Source organism: Phyllostomus discolor, chromosome 1 (assembly GCF_004126475.2).
Source record: "Phyllostomus discolor isolate MPI-MPIP mPhyDis1 chromosome 1, mPhyDis1.pri.v3, whole genome shotgun sequence".
In the NCBI taxonomy this organism is placed as follows: Eukaryota; Metazoa; Chordata; class Mammalia; order Chiroptera; family Phyllostomidae; genus Phyllostomus; species Phyllostomus discolor.
Genome location: NC_040903.2, coordinates 33651909 through 33667659, shown reverse-complemented (window position 1 = coordinate 33667659; position 15751 = coordinate 33651909). Strand labels below are relative to the sequence as shown.

Sequence of the window (15751 nt, the reverse complement as noted above, 5' to 3'; positions counted from 1 at the left end):
AGCCGCGGGGTGTGTGTGTGTCTCTCTCCCTTGGTCTCAGCCCTAGCTCATTGGCAAGCTAATCACGCCTGTTTAGTTGGGGAAAGCACGCGCCGCCGCAGTAGCGCGGGCTGAGCTCCTCGGAAGGAAGTTTAGGAGGCGTACAGGCCTTGCGGACCTCTGGTTGGCGCTTAGACCCCGGCGGCGGGAGTTCCCTGCACGTGCTTCCTCTGGCAACATGGAGCTGGAGGAGTTAGGGATCCGAGAGGAATGTGGCGTGTTCGGGTGCATCAGCTCAGGAGAGTGGCCCACGCAGCTAGATGTGCCGCATGTGATCGCTCTGGGACTCGTGGGGCTGCAGCACCGGTGAGCTACCCGGTGAGGGGTGAGGGCGGCGTGGCGCGTGCTTCTCCATCAGCCCAGGTTGCTTTCTGCGGCCCGAGTTGGGGATCTCGCTTACGCCTGATAACCCCGGGGGCCAGAACTCTCTAACCTGAACCAGTACCTGCCTGCCTCTCCACCTTCCCCTTAGTGCTCTTTAGGGACTCTCCCCTCTCTGCGGTGTGTGCACTGCGAGTGCAGGCCCGTTTTAATTTCTCTGCGCCGAGAGCAGCACTTGTGATAGGCTTGTATCGGTGGCTGCTAGTGTTGGCGCAAAGCCTGTCTGCCAAGGCTTTTGATACGAAGGCAGTCATAGCTATCGGAACTTAGGAAGCCTTAGTTCAAACCAGAGGACATAGGACTTACCGGTGTTCAAAACGACCGGTTCCAGTTCCTTTTAGATGTCATATAAATTACCTGGGGGGGAAAAAGCGATTACAGGGAATAGTGCATCTGCAAGATTTATTGGTTTACGTTCTAGATACTGAAAAGGCTAGTGGTAAAAGAAGATACCAAAAAGTAACTGCCTTCTTTAAAAGGAGGGAGTAGTTCTTGTGTGGCAAGATAAACATTCTGAAAAACTGGTAGATCCTTTTGAGTAAAGTAATTTTGCTTCCATGATCTTTTTCTTATATACTGTCTGACCTAACTGGAAGTTGATATAAACAGGTCTGATGGGTTAAGAAATATAACGTAGGTTCGACTTCATCACTGAAATTATTCCGAAGTTTCAATAAGGCAAATACCACACCAACAACTTCTAGAAGATCCTGGCAATAACACTTATCAGCAATAGGGGTACAACATGTATAAAGGCATTTCAAATGATTATGGTAGCTTTCCTTCAACAAGCTTAGAAGTTGTCTTTTTCCTCTTTCAGGAAAGATACTTGAGTATGAGTTTCACATTTTGTATTCTATGTTTACTAAGAGACACTTAGAATCCTGGATGAATCAAAATTGATTATTTTTACCTTGAATGACTCTAATCTTGGCTAACTGGGTTGACTGTAATAAAGATCTTTTTTTAAAATACATTTATGGAGAGGACTAGCTATATAATGCAAAATCTACATGGTAGTCCATTGCAACATTAATTTATAATATTCTTAGTAGTTATATTGGGTATTCTGTCATGGAAGAGGTATGTAAAATGTAGGGATCTATAGAGTTGCATGGTGGTCTGTGAAAAATATGAACTGACTTTGAACTTTTTTTAATATTTACTTTTTAGCTAAAATAACTCAAAGTTTATTCCCATTATCTCCTCATTAAATATTAGGGGTGACCCCTCCAAAAATTGGAATTATGGTAGGTGAGCTCCTTGTAATACAGGCTTCCCCCCAGGTGAGTGTTCCAGGAACCCATCTGTATCAGGATAGCAGCTGCCATTGTTGACAGGATGCATTTGGCTTCACTGAAATTTTTTTTGGAAGAATCTTTCAGTGCATTTGCCCATTTCATGATGGGTGATTTATGAGCTCACCTGCCCACTTGTTCAGTAGTTTTTGACCAAAAACAGCATGACCTCTGTGCTCCACCCTCCCTATTCACGTCATCTCATGCACCCCAAGCGACATTTTGTTGTTTCTCCCAATGAAAAAAGCTCTCAAAGGGAAATGTTTTGCCAGAAACACTAAAAGATACAAAAATTGATGAGTTTAAAAACTGTTTTGAGCAGTGAAAAAAACATCCTGATAGGCATATTGCACCAAATGGAGAGTACTTTGAAGTTGACTGAAGTTTAAATACATAAGAATAAATATACAAATTTTTAAAAAATAAATTCGGGCTTTTATGGATCCCCTCTGAGGAGGGCTGATTGTTTTTTTAATGATTACAGCTTGATGCCTAGTTACATGCACTTTTTACCTGTGCTTTTTTAAAAAAGATTTCTTATTTATTTTTGGACAGAAGGGAAGGGAGGGAGAAAGAGGAAAACATCAATGTGTGGTTGCCACTGGCACATCCTCCCTGGGGACCTGGCCTGCAACCCAGGCATGTGCCCCAACTGGGAATCGAACAGGCGACTCTGGTTTGCAGGCCTGTGCTCAATCCTTTGAGCCACACCAGCCAGGGCTCTACATGAGCTTTTATGTGAAAGAATTATGAAATGAGATAATACAGGATAAGGACAATACATATGTGGTTGTATGATTATATAAGATTTTCCTTGCGTAGGCATAGAATAATTAAGAGTGCCCTGAGAGGGCTAGTTCTCACTCATTATTCTAAGTCAAAATTTTAAATTAGCAAAGTCCTCACCCTTTATGGGAACTGACTCTGATTAGAAGAACAATTAAATTGTTCCCTTAGGTCTGGAAGAAAATATCTGTTTGTCTACGCTGATAGGTAGGGGGTTAAAAATTAAGAACTAATTGAGTCAAGGAATGTCAAAACTACAAGCCTAGATAGGTTGTTATAGTTTAATATATAGTGGTTAATTACACCGTACATTGATAAATCATCTGTTGCCTACCTTCTGACCGCCCTACACTCAATGGTTAGTTTTAAAACAACAGCAACAAAATTTGATTTTTTTTCCCTTTATTGATGCAGGAATTTCTCTCATACATTATCTTCCTAAAACATGGGAATCTAGAAGGTGATATTTCTACTGCTTTTGCATTATATATGGTTCTGTTTTTGTCTTAGGCATAATTCGACTTAAAATAGTCTTAGGGATAACAATACATGAAAGTTATACTATTATGTATTTCACATAAAAACAGATGGATTATCAGTTGCTAGACAGTCATATTCTGGATACTTAAATCTATATAGGTTCATCCAGAAATACTTCTTTTTAGTAGTTTTGCTATTTGCAGATTTATTCCTTAGCTTTACTTTTCTGGGGGGCAATGTTAGTTTTTAACATTGGAAATTAAATTGTCCTCTTCAGCTGTGTAAGTTGTGTGCCGGTTTGTGCCAGATTTCATATAATCATCAAATGCTTTTTTTGGTCTTGAAAACATCAGTAGTTTGCAAAGTTCTGGACAAGCCACACCCCCCTCTCAAAGAACAGTCTTAATCTTTAAACCATAGTCATATTTTATGGAGACTAGAATGATCTGGACATATTTGAAGATCCCAAGAAAGGAATTACCAAAACTTCATAGATTTATATCCCATCAATCAACTACTTGGTCTTTCTTTGGTTAGGAGATGAAAATGCCCTTCAGTAAATTATTGCTTCCCTGGATTAGGAAATGAACCCTATAGTTGATAAATATTTTGATACCTCTCCTAAAATAAAAACTTAGATTTATCCGATGAAGCTGGGTCACGGAGGGGTTCTCCTGTCTACAGAAATAGTTTACGGGATCTTTTGGTTCTGTTATGCTTTGAGGAAACTGATTTGCAAGGAGCAGTTTTCTTAAGAGATACAGACACTGGCTCTGCAAACAGTGTATAACATCATCACAGAAAGACCGTTGTCAGCAAGATGCATTCAGATAAATCTTCATGGAATTAGTATCTGTTTTTTGGGTTGTTTTTTTTTTTTTCATTTAGTTTGTTGGAGAACACAGTGTAAGTAGAGAATTTTCTTTGAGTTGCCAAATTAATGTTGGGGATAACTTTATTTTTATTTTAATCTTTTAGTAATAATGACCAAATGTCACATTTCTATAGTGTTTTACATCCCCTAGGTTGGGAAAGTGACTTATTTTATTTTTTTAATATTTTATTGATGATGCTATTACAGTTGTCCTGATTTTACCTCTGCACATCCCACTCCCTCAGGCAATTCTCCCCACCATTGTTCCATGTCCATGGGTCATGCTTGTAAATTCTTTGGCTACTCCATTTCCTACATTGTAGGTTTCATCCCCATGGCTATTCTGTAACTACCAATTTGTACCTTTTTTTTTTAAAGGTTTTATTTATTTATTTTTAGACAGAGGGGAAGGGATGGAGAAAGAGAAGAAGAGAAACATCAACAAGTGGTTGCCTCTTGCACACTCCCTACCAGGGACCTGTCCGGCTACCCAGGCATGTGCCCTGACCGGGGATCGAGCCAGCCACCCTTTGGCTCACAGGCCTGCGCTCAATCCACTGAGCTATACCAACTGAGGCCCAATTTGTACTTCTTAATCCCCTTACCTCTTTACCCATTCCCTCACACCACACCCCCCAGTCAGCAACCATCAAAACACTCTCTGTATCACTGATTCTGTTCTTCTTGTTTCCTTGGTTTGTTTTTTAGATTTAATCGTTGAAAAATATGTATTTTTTGCCATTTTATTGTTCATAGTTTTGATCTTCTTTCTCTTAAATAAGTCCCTTTAACATTTCATATAATAATGGCTTGGTGATGATCAACTCCTTTAGTTTTTTCTGCCTGGGAAGCTCTTTATCTGCTCTTTGATTCTAAATGATAGCTTTGCTGGGTAAAGCAACCTTGTCTGTAGGTCCCTGCTTTTCATGACTTTGAAAAGTCTTGCCAACCCCTTCTAGCCTGCAAAGTTTCTTTTGAGAAATCAGCTGACAGTCTTCTGAGAACTCCCCTGTAGATAACTTCTTTTCTCTTGTTGCTTTTCAGATTCTCTCTTTATCTTTAAGCATTGGCATTTTCTTATGGTGTGCCTTGGAGTGGGCCTCTTTAGACCCATCTTGTTTGGGACTCTGTGCTTCCTAGATTTGCATGTCTTATTTCCTTCACCAAATTAGGGAAAGTTTTCTTTCATTATTTTTTCATATTTTTTCAAATAGATTTCCAAATTCTCGCTCTTTCTCTTCCCCTTATGGCACCCCTATGATGCAAATGTTGGAATGCTTGAAGTTTTCCCAGAGGCTGCTTATACTGTTCTCATTTTGGGGGGTTCTTTGTTCTGACTGGTTTGTTGTTGTTGTTGTTGTTGTTGTTGTTTTGCTTCCTTGTGTTCCAAATCATTGATTTGATTGTGGCTTCATCCACTCTACTGTTTCCCTGTAAATTGTTCTTTACTTCAATTAGTGTGTCTTTCCTTTCTGATTGGATCTTATATGCCGTTGAGATCCTCACTAGGTTCCTTGAGCATTCTTATAACCATTGTTTTGAATTCTGCATCTGAGAAATTGTTTATCCCCATTTTCTTTAGGTTTTCTGGAGTTTTGATCTGTCCTTTCCTTTGGGCCACGTTTCTTTGTCTCCTGCTTTTGGCAGCCTCCCTATATTTGTTTTTATGTATTAAGGTAGAGTTGTGATGACTCCCTGTCTTGGTAGTGTGGCCTACTGTAGTAGGTGTCCTATGGGGTCCAGGAGGACAGCATCCACTATCACCCAACCTGGATACTCACAGTGCGCCCTTTATGTGGACTGAGTATACCCTCTTCATGTAGTTGAGTCTTGGTTGCTGTTAGTATCTTGGTTTGCTGTTGAGCCTTGGTTGCTGTTAGTATCAATGGGAGGGATTACCCAGGCCAGTCAGGTGCAAGGATTGACTGTGACCACTGACTACCATCCTCTACCCTCCATGGAGGATTAGCTATGCAGGGGCATGGTGGTGACATCGTCTGTATCCATTCACTGGGTACCCTGGCCATGGGGATTTCTGAGGTGGTGCAGGCCAAGGTCAGGCATTCTCCTCCCTCCACCCCCGTGTTTGTTTTGCCTGGGGCCACCCTGCCTGAGCTATAAAGTAATCTGAGATGCCTGCTACTTGTGCCAGGCTTGGAGATTCCCAGGCAAAGCCAAGCTGTGATTCTAATCTTTGGCTGCTAGTGCCAAGCCTGGGGCTCACTGAGGCCAGCTATTGATTTTTGATAGGATTTAGGAAGTTGTGTAGCATGAACCAAGACTAGCCTTTCATACAGAAAAGCAGCTTGGGTGGGCCCATAAGTTGTGTGGAGCTGAGTCTCTGGGGATCTCTCATGTGGATCAAACAGTGTTAGCCAGGTTGATGGAATCTCAGATATGGCACCAGCCTGCCAGCTCTGTGGGGGTAAGGTTTAGCAAAGGGACAATGGCCTCTGTTCACCTTGATGCCAGACACTTCAGTTTCTCCCTGTATACCACTCGTGCCTTTCAAGCTGTCACTCCGGTGCTGGAGCTCAGAGGGAGTGAGTCTGAGTGTAGGTTCTTCGAGAGGAACTGCTTGGGGCTCCAGTAGTTTCTTCCACTGGACCACTCAATCCCCACAAGGTTTTGGAGCCAGAAGTGTGGGAACTTACCTTCCTGCTTACAGCAACCAAGGCTCTACTACAAGAGGGGGGTGTACTCAGACCACATGAAGAGTGCACATTGAGTACCCAGCTTGGGTGATAGGGGAGGCTGTGCCAGTGGACCCTACAGGACACCCACTACATTAGGCCACATTACCAAGACATAGAGTCAAAGCAGCTCTACCTAATACATAGAAGGAAACAAAGGAGGCTGCAAAAATGAGGAGACTAAGAAACATGGCCCAAATGAAATAATGGATCAAAACTCCAGAAAAAGAGCTAAACAAAATGGAGATAAGTAATCTATCAGACACAGAGTTCAAAACACTTGTTATAAGGATGCTCAAGGAACTCAGCGAGGATCTCAGCAGCATAAAAAAGATCCAGTCAGAAACAAAGGACACACTAATTGAAATAAAGAACAATTTACAGGGAAATAACAGTAGAGTGGATAAAGCCAAGAATCAAATCAATGATTTGGAACATAAGGAAACAAAAAACAACCAACGAGAACAACAAAAAGAAAATGTTCCCCCCCAAATGAGGATAGTATAAGCAGCCTCTGGGACAACTTCAAGAGATCTGGCATTCACACCATAGGGGTGTCAGATGGAGAAGAGAAAGAGTAAGAAATTAGAAATCTACCTGAAAAAATAATGCCAGGAAACATCCCTAATTTGGTGAAGGAAATAAGACATGCAAGTCCAAGAAGCACAGAGAGTCCCAAACAAGATGGATGCATGTAAGGTGGCCCACTCCAACATATCATAATTAAAATGCCAAATGTTAAAGAGAAAAGAAGTTAGTTACCAGATGTTAGTTACCAGGAAGAGAAAAGTTACCAGATGGTTGCCAAGTGGAAGGGGGTGTGGGAGAATGGGTGAAGAGGTGAGGGGATTAAGAAGTATAAATAGGACCCTGGCTGGAGTGGCTCAGTTGATTGAGTGTCAGCCTGAAAACCGAAAGGTTGCCAGTTCAATTCCCAGTCAGGGCACATGCCTGGGTTGTGGGCCCAGTCCCCAGTTGGGGACGTGTGAGAGGCAACTGATGATATATCTCACAGATCGATGTTTCTCTTCCTATGCTTTTCCCTCCCTTTAAAAATAAATGAATAAAATATTTTAAAATTTTTTACAAAAATGAAGTATAAATAGGTAGTTACAGAATTGCCATGGGGATCTAAAATAAAATATAGGAGATGGAGTAGTCAAAGATCTTATACACATGACCCATGGACATGGACAATGGTAGGGACAGCGGGGGTGGGGAGCGCCAGTCAAAGGAGAAAAAGTCAAGACAAGTGTAATAACAATAAAATATAATTATTAAAAAATCCTAAATTGACATAAAGCACTGAGAATTACAAAAATTTCAATATGAGGGTCAAGATATTTTTCATATATTTGCATTTGTATGATATATTTTTAAAATTATAAGGCAGACTAATCCCCAATATTAATGAGGATTATTTAGCTGCATTTCATCAATAGGGAGTCTTCACTGGGTATTTATAAATATGGAGAGTCTCAATGTTTACTAATTTCTTTTACTAAGAAGAATAGACATTTTCTTTACTATATTCTCTATCAGCTCAGGTATAATGAGGCAATATACATTTATAGAGAGCTTCTCCATAAGTACTTAAACAGTTATATATTAGACCTTAAATATCAAACGAACATTTAAAATTAAACAATTTAAATCCTGTACCTAGCCCAACGGTCTTTTGCGATACTTTGGGGCCACCAAGTTCTCCTGAAGCAGTACTTACATTATCTCCTCTGTCAGAAAACAAAGAGAATAGCAGTTTAAATTTGTTTACAAAACTAATATTTTGCAGTTGAAGAATGTGCTGAAAAACTAGCAAGGCACTGGGTCCCACAATCAAAACTAACCTTGGAGATAACATTTGCCACCTATAACTGAACTTTTAAATGGCCATGTAGGATTCACCACTGTCAAAATCTTAGAATATTCTGCCTGAAAAGTCACAAGGCAGTACACTGTATACTCTATTTGGGAGTATGACAGCACTTTTAGACCCAGTTTGATAACATCTTTCATTGTTACATTTTAATGCTTGACAAAGAGAGCTTACATGTGTTTTCTCATTTGATCTTCATTTTAAATAAGAGTGATCCTTACTGCAATGTAGGTAAAGGAGAATAGAGTAAGTGGTTTTAGCACCTTTCCCATTCAGACATTACAGTAGCCAGGTGATAAACATTTTAAGAAACTGATGGTGCTTAGCCCAGAAAATATAACATGGATTTATTCTAGTGTGCCAGTGTATGAATAGGATGTTTACAAGTCAGCTGTTTGTAATTTGGGGAGAGCTCCTCCTCAGACGCATATTTCTGTGTTGTATAACAATGAAATATTACTGTATAAATAGTATTCTTTTATGCCAGCTGTACTTAAACTCTGGGACATTATTTTTAAAAATTCTGTGTACAGGTGTCTATGCAGTTGCATGTAATGTTTATTGTAAAACTAGGCAATGGTTTGTATTGACACACTAGGGAGGCCAAAGGTGGTTAGGGCCTTATTTGCATGGACAGCAATAGGTTTGTGGAGACCTACCTCAGGATAGGACCAGATCTTATTTAGGACATGTTTGCATGGTGAGACTGGGGTGAGGTTTAGCTTCTCGAGAAATATCAAGGTCTCAGGTGACAGGTTTTACTCTGGAGCCACATAGGGCTACCCAGTGAGTTAGTTTTTCTTTCTCTTGATTGAAATTTTTAGTAAGATAATTGTAGATTCACATGCAATTGTAAGAAATAACAGATCCCTTTTACGCTTGGGCCAGTTTTATCCATTGGTGACATTTTATGCAATTGAAATACATACTGGTACATCAAGGAGTTTGATGTAATCCATTCTGATTCAGATTTCCCCAGTTTCACCGGTCATCATTTGTGAGAGTGTGCATGTGCACACACACGCTTGCATGTGTGTGGTGCATAACAGTTTTGTTAGCTTTGTAGATTCAGGCTTCCACTATCAAGGTCAAGATAATTCCCAGTACCCTAAGGATCCCTCTGATTGCCCTTTTATAACTACACCTATCACCTCCATCCATGCCCAAACCCTTTCCACCCTTGCCCCAAGTGGCTGCTTTTTGGAGGGCACAAGTCCAAGGTAAACTTTAATCTCAAACCTTATTTCAGCAGAATATGAATTTATAATTTATATCATTTTAGTTAAGTGACTAGAACTATCAGTTCTAGGCTCAGGTTCATGCCCTACCCCTGGGAAATAGAAACATTTATGGAGATTAGTTAAGCACTGTGTAGAAATTTTAAATTAGTCATAGAAAATAAGATGTTCTGTGGGGTGGGGAATCCTCAAATTTAGCAACTTACATGGAAAGAGAATTTCGTCTCTTACTATGTTTCTGCCCCAACCATGTGTACCATGATTTAATTCTCACACTAACACACTAGCTACCCACAGTTAGCATCAGACTCTGGAGCTTTATGGGCTCTGTCTTGAACAGGACTGCCCTTACTTCAGTCAGATGCTGGCCACGCTGGCTGCAAATTCTGGGGGGTGCCATGAGCCCCCAAAGTTCTGTGATTTGCTAAAACTATTCAAAGAACTCGGGAAAGTGCTATACTTAGGATTACAGTTTTATTGTAAAAGAAAGAACTCAGAAACAGTCAAATGAAAAGATATGTAGGGCAAAGTCTGGGAGGGTTCTGGATACAGAGCTTCCATGTCCTCTTTCCATGGAGTCAACGTATCTTCCTCCCAGAACATCAGTGTGTTCACCAACCAAGAAGCTCCTCTGAGCCAGAGCTTTTACTGACGTGATTGATAATGACATGCTAAATTAAATAATTGGCCACACGGTTGAATTCAATCTCCAAACTCACTCCTGTGCTGTAGGTCAGGCTGGCCAAAAGTTCCAGCCCTCTAATCACAAGGCTGACCTTTCTGGTGACCAGTCTAATCCTGAAGCTACCTAGAAATCCACCCTGGGTCTCCTTATTAGAATAAAAAGATAATTCTGTCAGTAGCAATTCCAAAGGTTTTTGAAGCTTTGCCAGGAACTAGAGACAAAGACTAGATGTATTCTTTATTATATCGCAACTTCTTGAAAGTTAAAGTAAAAGCAGTAAGAATTTAAAATTCACACCTTTGTATTTAAAATGTTGCCTATATTTGAATTTATCAGTTCACCTATGTCCGAGCTTTCCTTTTTCACGTATATAATGTTTGGGTTTTTCTGAAATTTTAACATGTCTTTTTATTGGGTCTTCTATTGGCTTAATAATATTACAAGTTCTTAAATGTTTCCTGTGTGAATTTGTTTATATAATAAGTTTATTGGTAAGATTAATCAAATTATATGTAAAATATGCAAATGTGTTTAAATATTCTATTTTAAAGAAAATATTTCCAATTATTGGTCTATTAAAAAATAAATGAGTTAGTCCTGGCTTGTGTGGCTCAGTGGATTGAGTACTGGCCCGCAAGCCAAAGGGTTGCCAGTTTGATTCCCAGTCAGGGCACATGCCTGGGTTGTGGGCCAGGTCCCCAGTAGGGGGCACATGAGAGGCAATCACACATTGATGTTTCCCTCTTTTCCTCTGTCTAAAAATGAATAAATAAAATCTTTAAAATAGAACATGCCACTTTAACACTGAATTAACAGTAAGAAAAATTAATAAATATATTTTTAAAAATAAATGAATTAGGGACAACAAAATGCTTGGCATACCTTCTAATACTAACAATACTTTAATAGATGCCCTCTGCTGGCCATCATATTGCTAAATTTTGTTAAATTATAGGGAGAGTGGAAATTTTATTTTTGGAAATACCTTTTACTACAGCCAAAGAAAAATAATTTTTAAGATTATTCTTTTTTATTATTTTTATTGTATTTTTTCCATTACCATTTATCCCCTTATACCCTCTTCCATTTCTACTTGCCCCTCCTCCCCTCTGCAGTCACCACATTGTTGCCTGTGTTCATGAGTCTTTTTTCTTTTTTGCTCGATCCCTACACCCCCTCCAGAGTTTTAAGATTTTTTTTTTTAAGATTTTATTTATTTGTTTAACAGAGATAGGGAAAGGGAGGGAGAGAAACATCACTGTGTGGTTGCCTCTCACACGCACCCTACTGGGGACCTGGTCTGCAACCCAGGCATGTGCCCTGACTGGGAATTGAACCAGCGACCCTTTGCTTCACAGTCCAGTACTCAATCCAGTGAGCCACCCCAGCCAGGGCAAGATTATTCTTAAAAGAACAACGTAGTCTTTCATTTGTGATTTTTAGGCTGAAGGTAAGAAAAACCCCCTTAAATAGGATATATTTAGTTCCTATAGAACTGTGTTACTTATGTCCAGCTTCACCCCTCTGAGCCCAAATTAACCTACTGTCCTATACTAGAAGCAATGACATGCAAGAATACCAAGATACTGAGGCTTCTCACCTCATATAAATGGCAACTGATACTGGAGATGATTAAGTCAATTTTGTTTCTCCTACCAGAAGAGATAAGTAGTTAAATCATCAAACAGAAGTTTCTCTCTAGGCAAATGGTCCTTTCTCCTCTGATAACACTCTAATTTATTTTTCCTGTTTATGCCTCAGTCTATGAAGAAAAGTACATTTATTTTATTTTTTTTAAGATTTTATTTATTGATTTTTAGAGAGAGAGGAGGGGAGGGAGAAAGAGAGGAAGAGAAATAATGTGCAAGAGAAACATCATTGATCGGATGCCTCTTGCATGCCCCCAATTGGGGACCTGGCCCGCAACCCAGGCATGTGCTCTGACGAGGAATTGAACCAGTGACCTTCCTGTTTGCAGGCTGGTGCTCCATCCATTGAGCCACACCAGCCAGGGCAAAAAATACATTTACTTTAAACCCAAAGTAGTTTTGCATTTTTCATGAGCCTTTTTTTTTTTTTACTTGTTGTACTAGGTATAGCCTAAGAATTCTATGATTTTTCCCAGTGGTTAACTCCCTTCATATTGCATTAGTCATGTACTTTTTAAAAAGATTTTATTTATTTACTTTTAGGGAGAGGGGAAGGAAGAGACAAAGAGAGAGACACACACATTAATGTGTGGTTTCCTCTCACATGCCTCCAGCTGGGGACCTGGCCCACAACCCAGGCATGTGCCCTGACTGGGAATCTAGCCAGTGACCTTTTCGTTCACAGGCTGGTGCTCAATTCACTGAGCCACACCAACCAGGGCTAGTCATGCATTTTTAAGTGACAGTATATTAGAATTAGATCATTTTTCTCCACTGATTAGAATCAATTGGAGTTTATACGTTACTCTTTTCAGTCCTCTGCTGGTCTTACTCTCTAAACATGATGACCTAGCTGTGGTTTTCAACCCTGGCTGTGCTTGATGATCTTCTATTAAAATACAGTTGCCTGAATCCACTCCATTACCTATACTAAACCAAAATCTCCCAAGAGTTCTAAATTGGGAACTAAATAGTCATCCAGAATCCAGGGGGTCCATAGCTCTAGCTGAACTTTCTTTTCTGGGGCAGGGCTAGGGGCATGGATTGAAAAAGAAGCCCCTAACATACATTTAAGATAGGATTAGGAGATCAGTTTTATGACCAAATGTCAATGTTAACAATAAGGAGCAATGGCAACTCCAGTTACATCATCTCATTAGTGAAATATATAAAATAAAAATGAGGTAAACTCTACCTATTTTTACCTGAAAATATCCATCACTTTAATATGTTTTTGTTTTTAAAGAACACTTGATGTGAATTTTTTTTTCTTGAAAATCAATATTCCTATCTTTCTACCTCAACAAAACAACTTCTAAATAGTGGAGTGACAATTTGTCCATCAATTGGTATATATTGCAGGTGTGCCTAAAATCCTTGCCTGTTTAAATTTTTTCATATGTATTTAGCCCCCAGGAGCCTTATGGGTTTATACCTTTGTTTCTATTTTCATGTAAAAGTTTAAATAACAATTTCTAGATTGATTGTAAGTATGTCCCATGTCGCTTTCTGAATATACTCCATGTCAACATGAAAATCATTGGCGGTTAGGGCTGACTGAATTGGGGTGACACCATTCAGTCCATGGCAACTTCTTAAAATAATATCTTACATATTTTGTCACACATACAACAAAAGAATGTTGTTAGGACTTTATTTTATATCTGTCTCTCTTAGTTCTTTTGACATATTACTGAGCAAGTCATTTTCAGTTGCATCTCTAGCACTGACTGTATAAACAGAATGAGATATCATATAATGGGTTTTTTAAAATTCACTTTCAGTATTGTGTTTTACACTCTATTTATTATTTTTCCATTTTAGAGTGAACCTGATACTAAATACTGTGGTTATTTTTGCTTTCCTGTAGTTTAAATTCCCCATCCATAAACATCTTTTAGGCTTAGGTGGCTGTAGCTATCTGGTGTTACATCAACTAATTAGGTCTTCTGACATAGAAACTGATGAAACATCTTCAGCTGCATCTCCAGCAGTTACTATATAAACATAATTGTTGGGCTCCTTTATGTCTAGTCATTTTAACTTTAATGGGGCAGATGTGTTAAGTTCTCTAGCAGACCAGGATCTTTCTTGTCTACCAGTGAAAAACATCTTAGGACTTGCACCTCTACTTCCCAGTCCTAATTCTCTACCATTCCCCTCTCTGTCTGCTAGACACATGCTCATACTCTGAGAATTAGGACTACATCATTTAAGGCAGGTGTTGAGATCTAGAAACATTATGATTAGAAGAGATCTTTTAAACCGTCTTGTCCTGCCCTCTATTTTACAGTCAGGTCTAGAGGAGGCATTTGGTTGATTCAGCAATCCGAAGAGACTTAGAATTTGGATTTCCTGACTCCTGGTCTAGAAGTCATCCAGTGTATTTCATGCTGCCAAGTCCTTATGTGCATTGTACCTCAATCCTTTGGGGTTAAACTCATTTTAAAAACCTTTATGATGTGTCCCAGAAGAACGTACACTTCAAAAACATTCTCATGGGTTTTATACTCTTCTAAGTTCTTCAGTTTACCTGCCCTTTTCTGTTTACTTGCGGTTTTACCACAATTAGTATGGAGACTTCTTTTCACTTTTGCCATGTAGAGTTGAAGTTTTGCTTTATCAAAATTGATCTATCTTTAAACTCCACTGTGGAAATCAAATTTTACTTCCTCCTTTTGTATACTTTGTACTATTTTCTATGTTTTAGAGATGACATTAAATACTATTTCATGATAAATTCAGCATTAGTTTACTGAATAGCTTGTAATGAAACCAATTTAACTTAGACTATATTTATGTTGTCATGCTATTGGACATTAAAAAAATTTTTGTAATCCTTACTCAAGGATATATTAATTTTAGAGAGAGGGAGAGGGAGGGAAGTAGGGAGAGACAGAGACTGAGAGACATTAATTGGCTGCCTCCCATAAGTGTGCTGCCTGCAGCCTATGTATGTGTCCTGACTAGGGATTGAACCCACAACCTTTTGGATGATGCTCCAACCAACTGACCCATCTGGCCAGGGCCACACTACTAGATATTTTATATAGTGCAGTATGATGTGAAGGTTACTTTTCTTTGCCTTCCTGCCTTTCTGGTTATCTTACATTTTTTCATTGTTACATTTGGTGACTTGTTCTCCATCATGGGATTCCTGTTCTTGTGATTTTTCTATTTTATTGTGTCCCAGAATAGCACCCAGTTCAGTAAAAAATTTCATATTCTTAGTCATGCCTATGTCTTGAGCCATTCTTATGATCTTATATTCATGTTTTAAGTTTTGGTACTTTGTTCTGCACTGCTTCTTGTCTCTCTCTCTATTCCAGATTCTGAAGCTGTGCAGCAATTTGTTCAAATATCCTTTTATTTCTCACTGTTCCCTCTAGTTGTTGTATGCTTTTATCAGGTCAGATGCCTATTAGAGCCCTTGCTTCAGGTACAGTCCAGTGTTCCTCCTTCGTTTGCTACAGTTGGAATGAAAGGGGTTCCATTATTGATGTAGAGTTATCTGTATCAGGTAGGGAAAGGAACAGTTTGGAGGTAGGGAGACAAAGAGAGATATACATGGATTGCTTCCATCAGGTAACATTAGAAAGGAAAGGAATTTTCTTCAGAGGAGATGGAATAACAAATCACAGCTTAGCTTTTTTCTTAAACTAATGGGGAAAAGAACCTGAACGTGTTCCTTATCATGACAGTCACATCTTGAACATTATTTTTTTCTCTTTCATTTCTTGTTCATCCCACTT

General features: G+C 39.3%; 1 protein-coding gene across 2 annotated transcripts in view; it reads left to right on the top strand.

The window, feature by feature from the left end:
• Positions 1-9: 9 nt before the first annotated feature.
• Positions 10-15751, top strand: part of PPAT (phosphoribosyl pyrophosphate amidotransferase) — a 35620-nt gene continuing 19878 nt past the window's right edge. Inside the window, exon 1 of one of the 2 annotated variants that reach the window (XM_028506148.2) lies at positions 10-345. In XM_028506148.2, the coding sequence (XP_028361949.1) occupies positions 218-345 (128 nt within the window). In that variant the 5' untranslated portion in view covers positions 10-217. The remainder of the gene's footprint in view (positions 346-15751) is intronic. The other variant, XM_036020904.1, reaches the window with a different exon arrangement.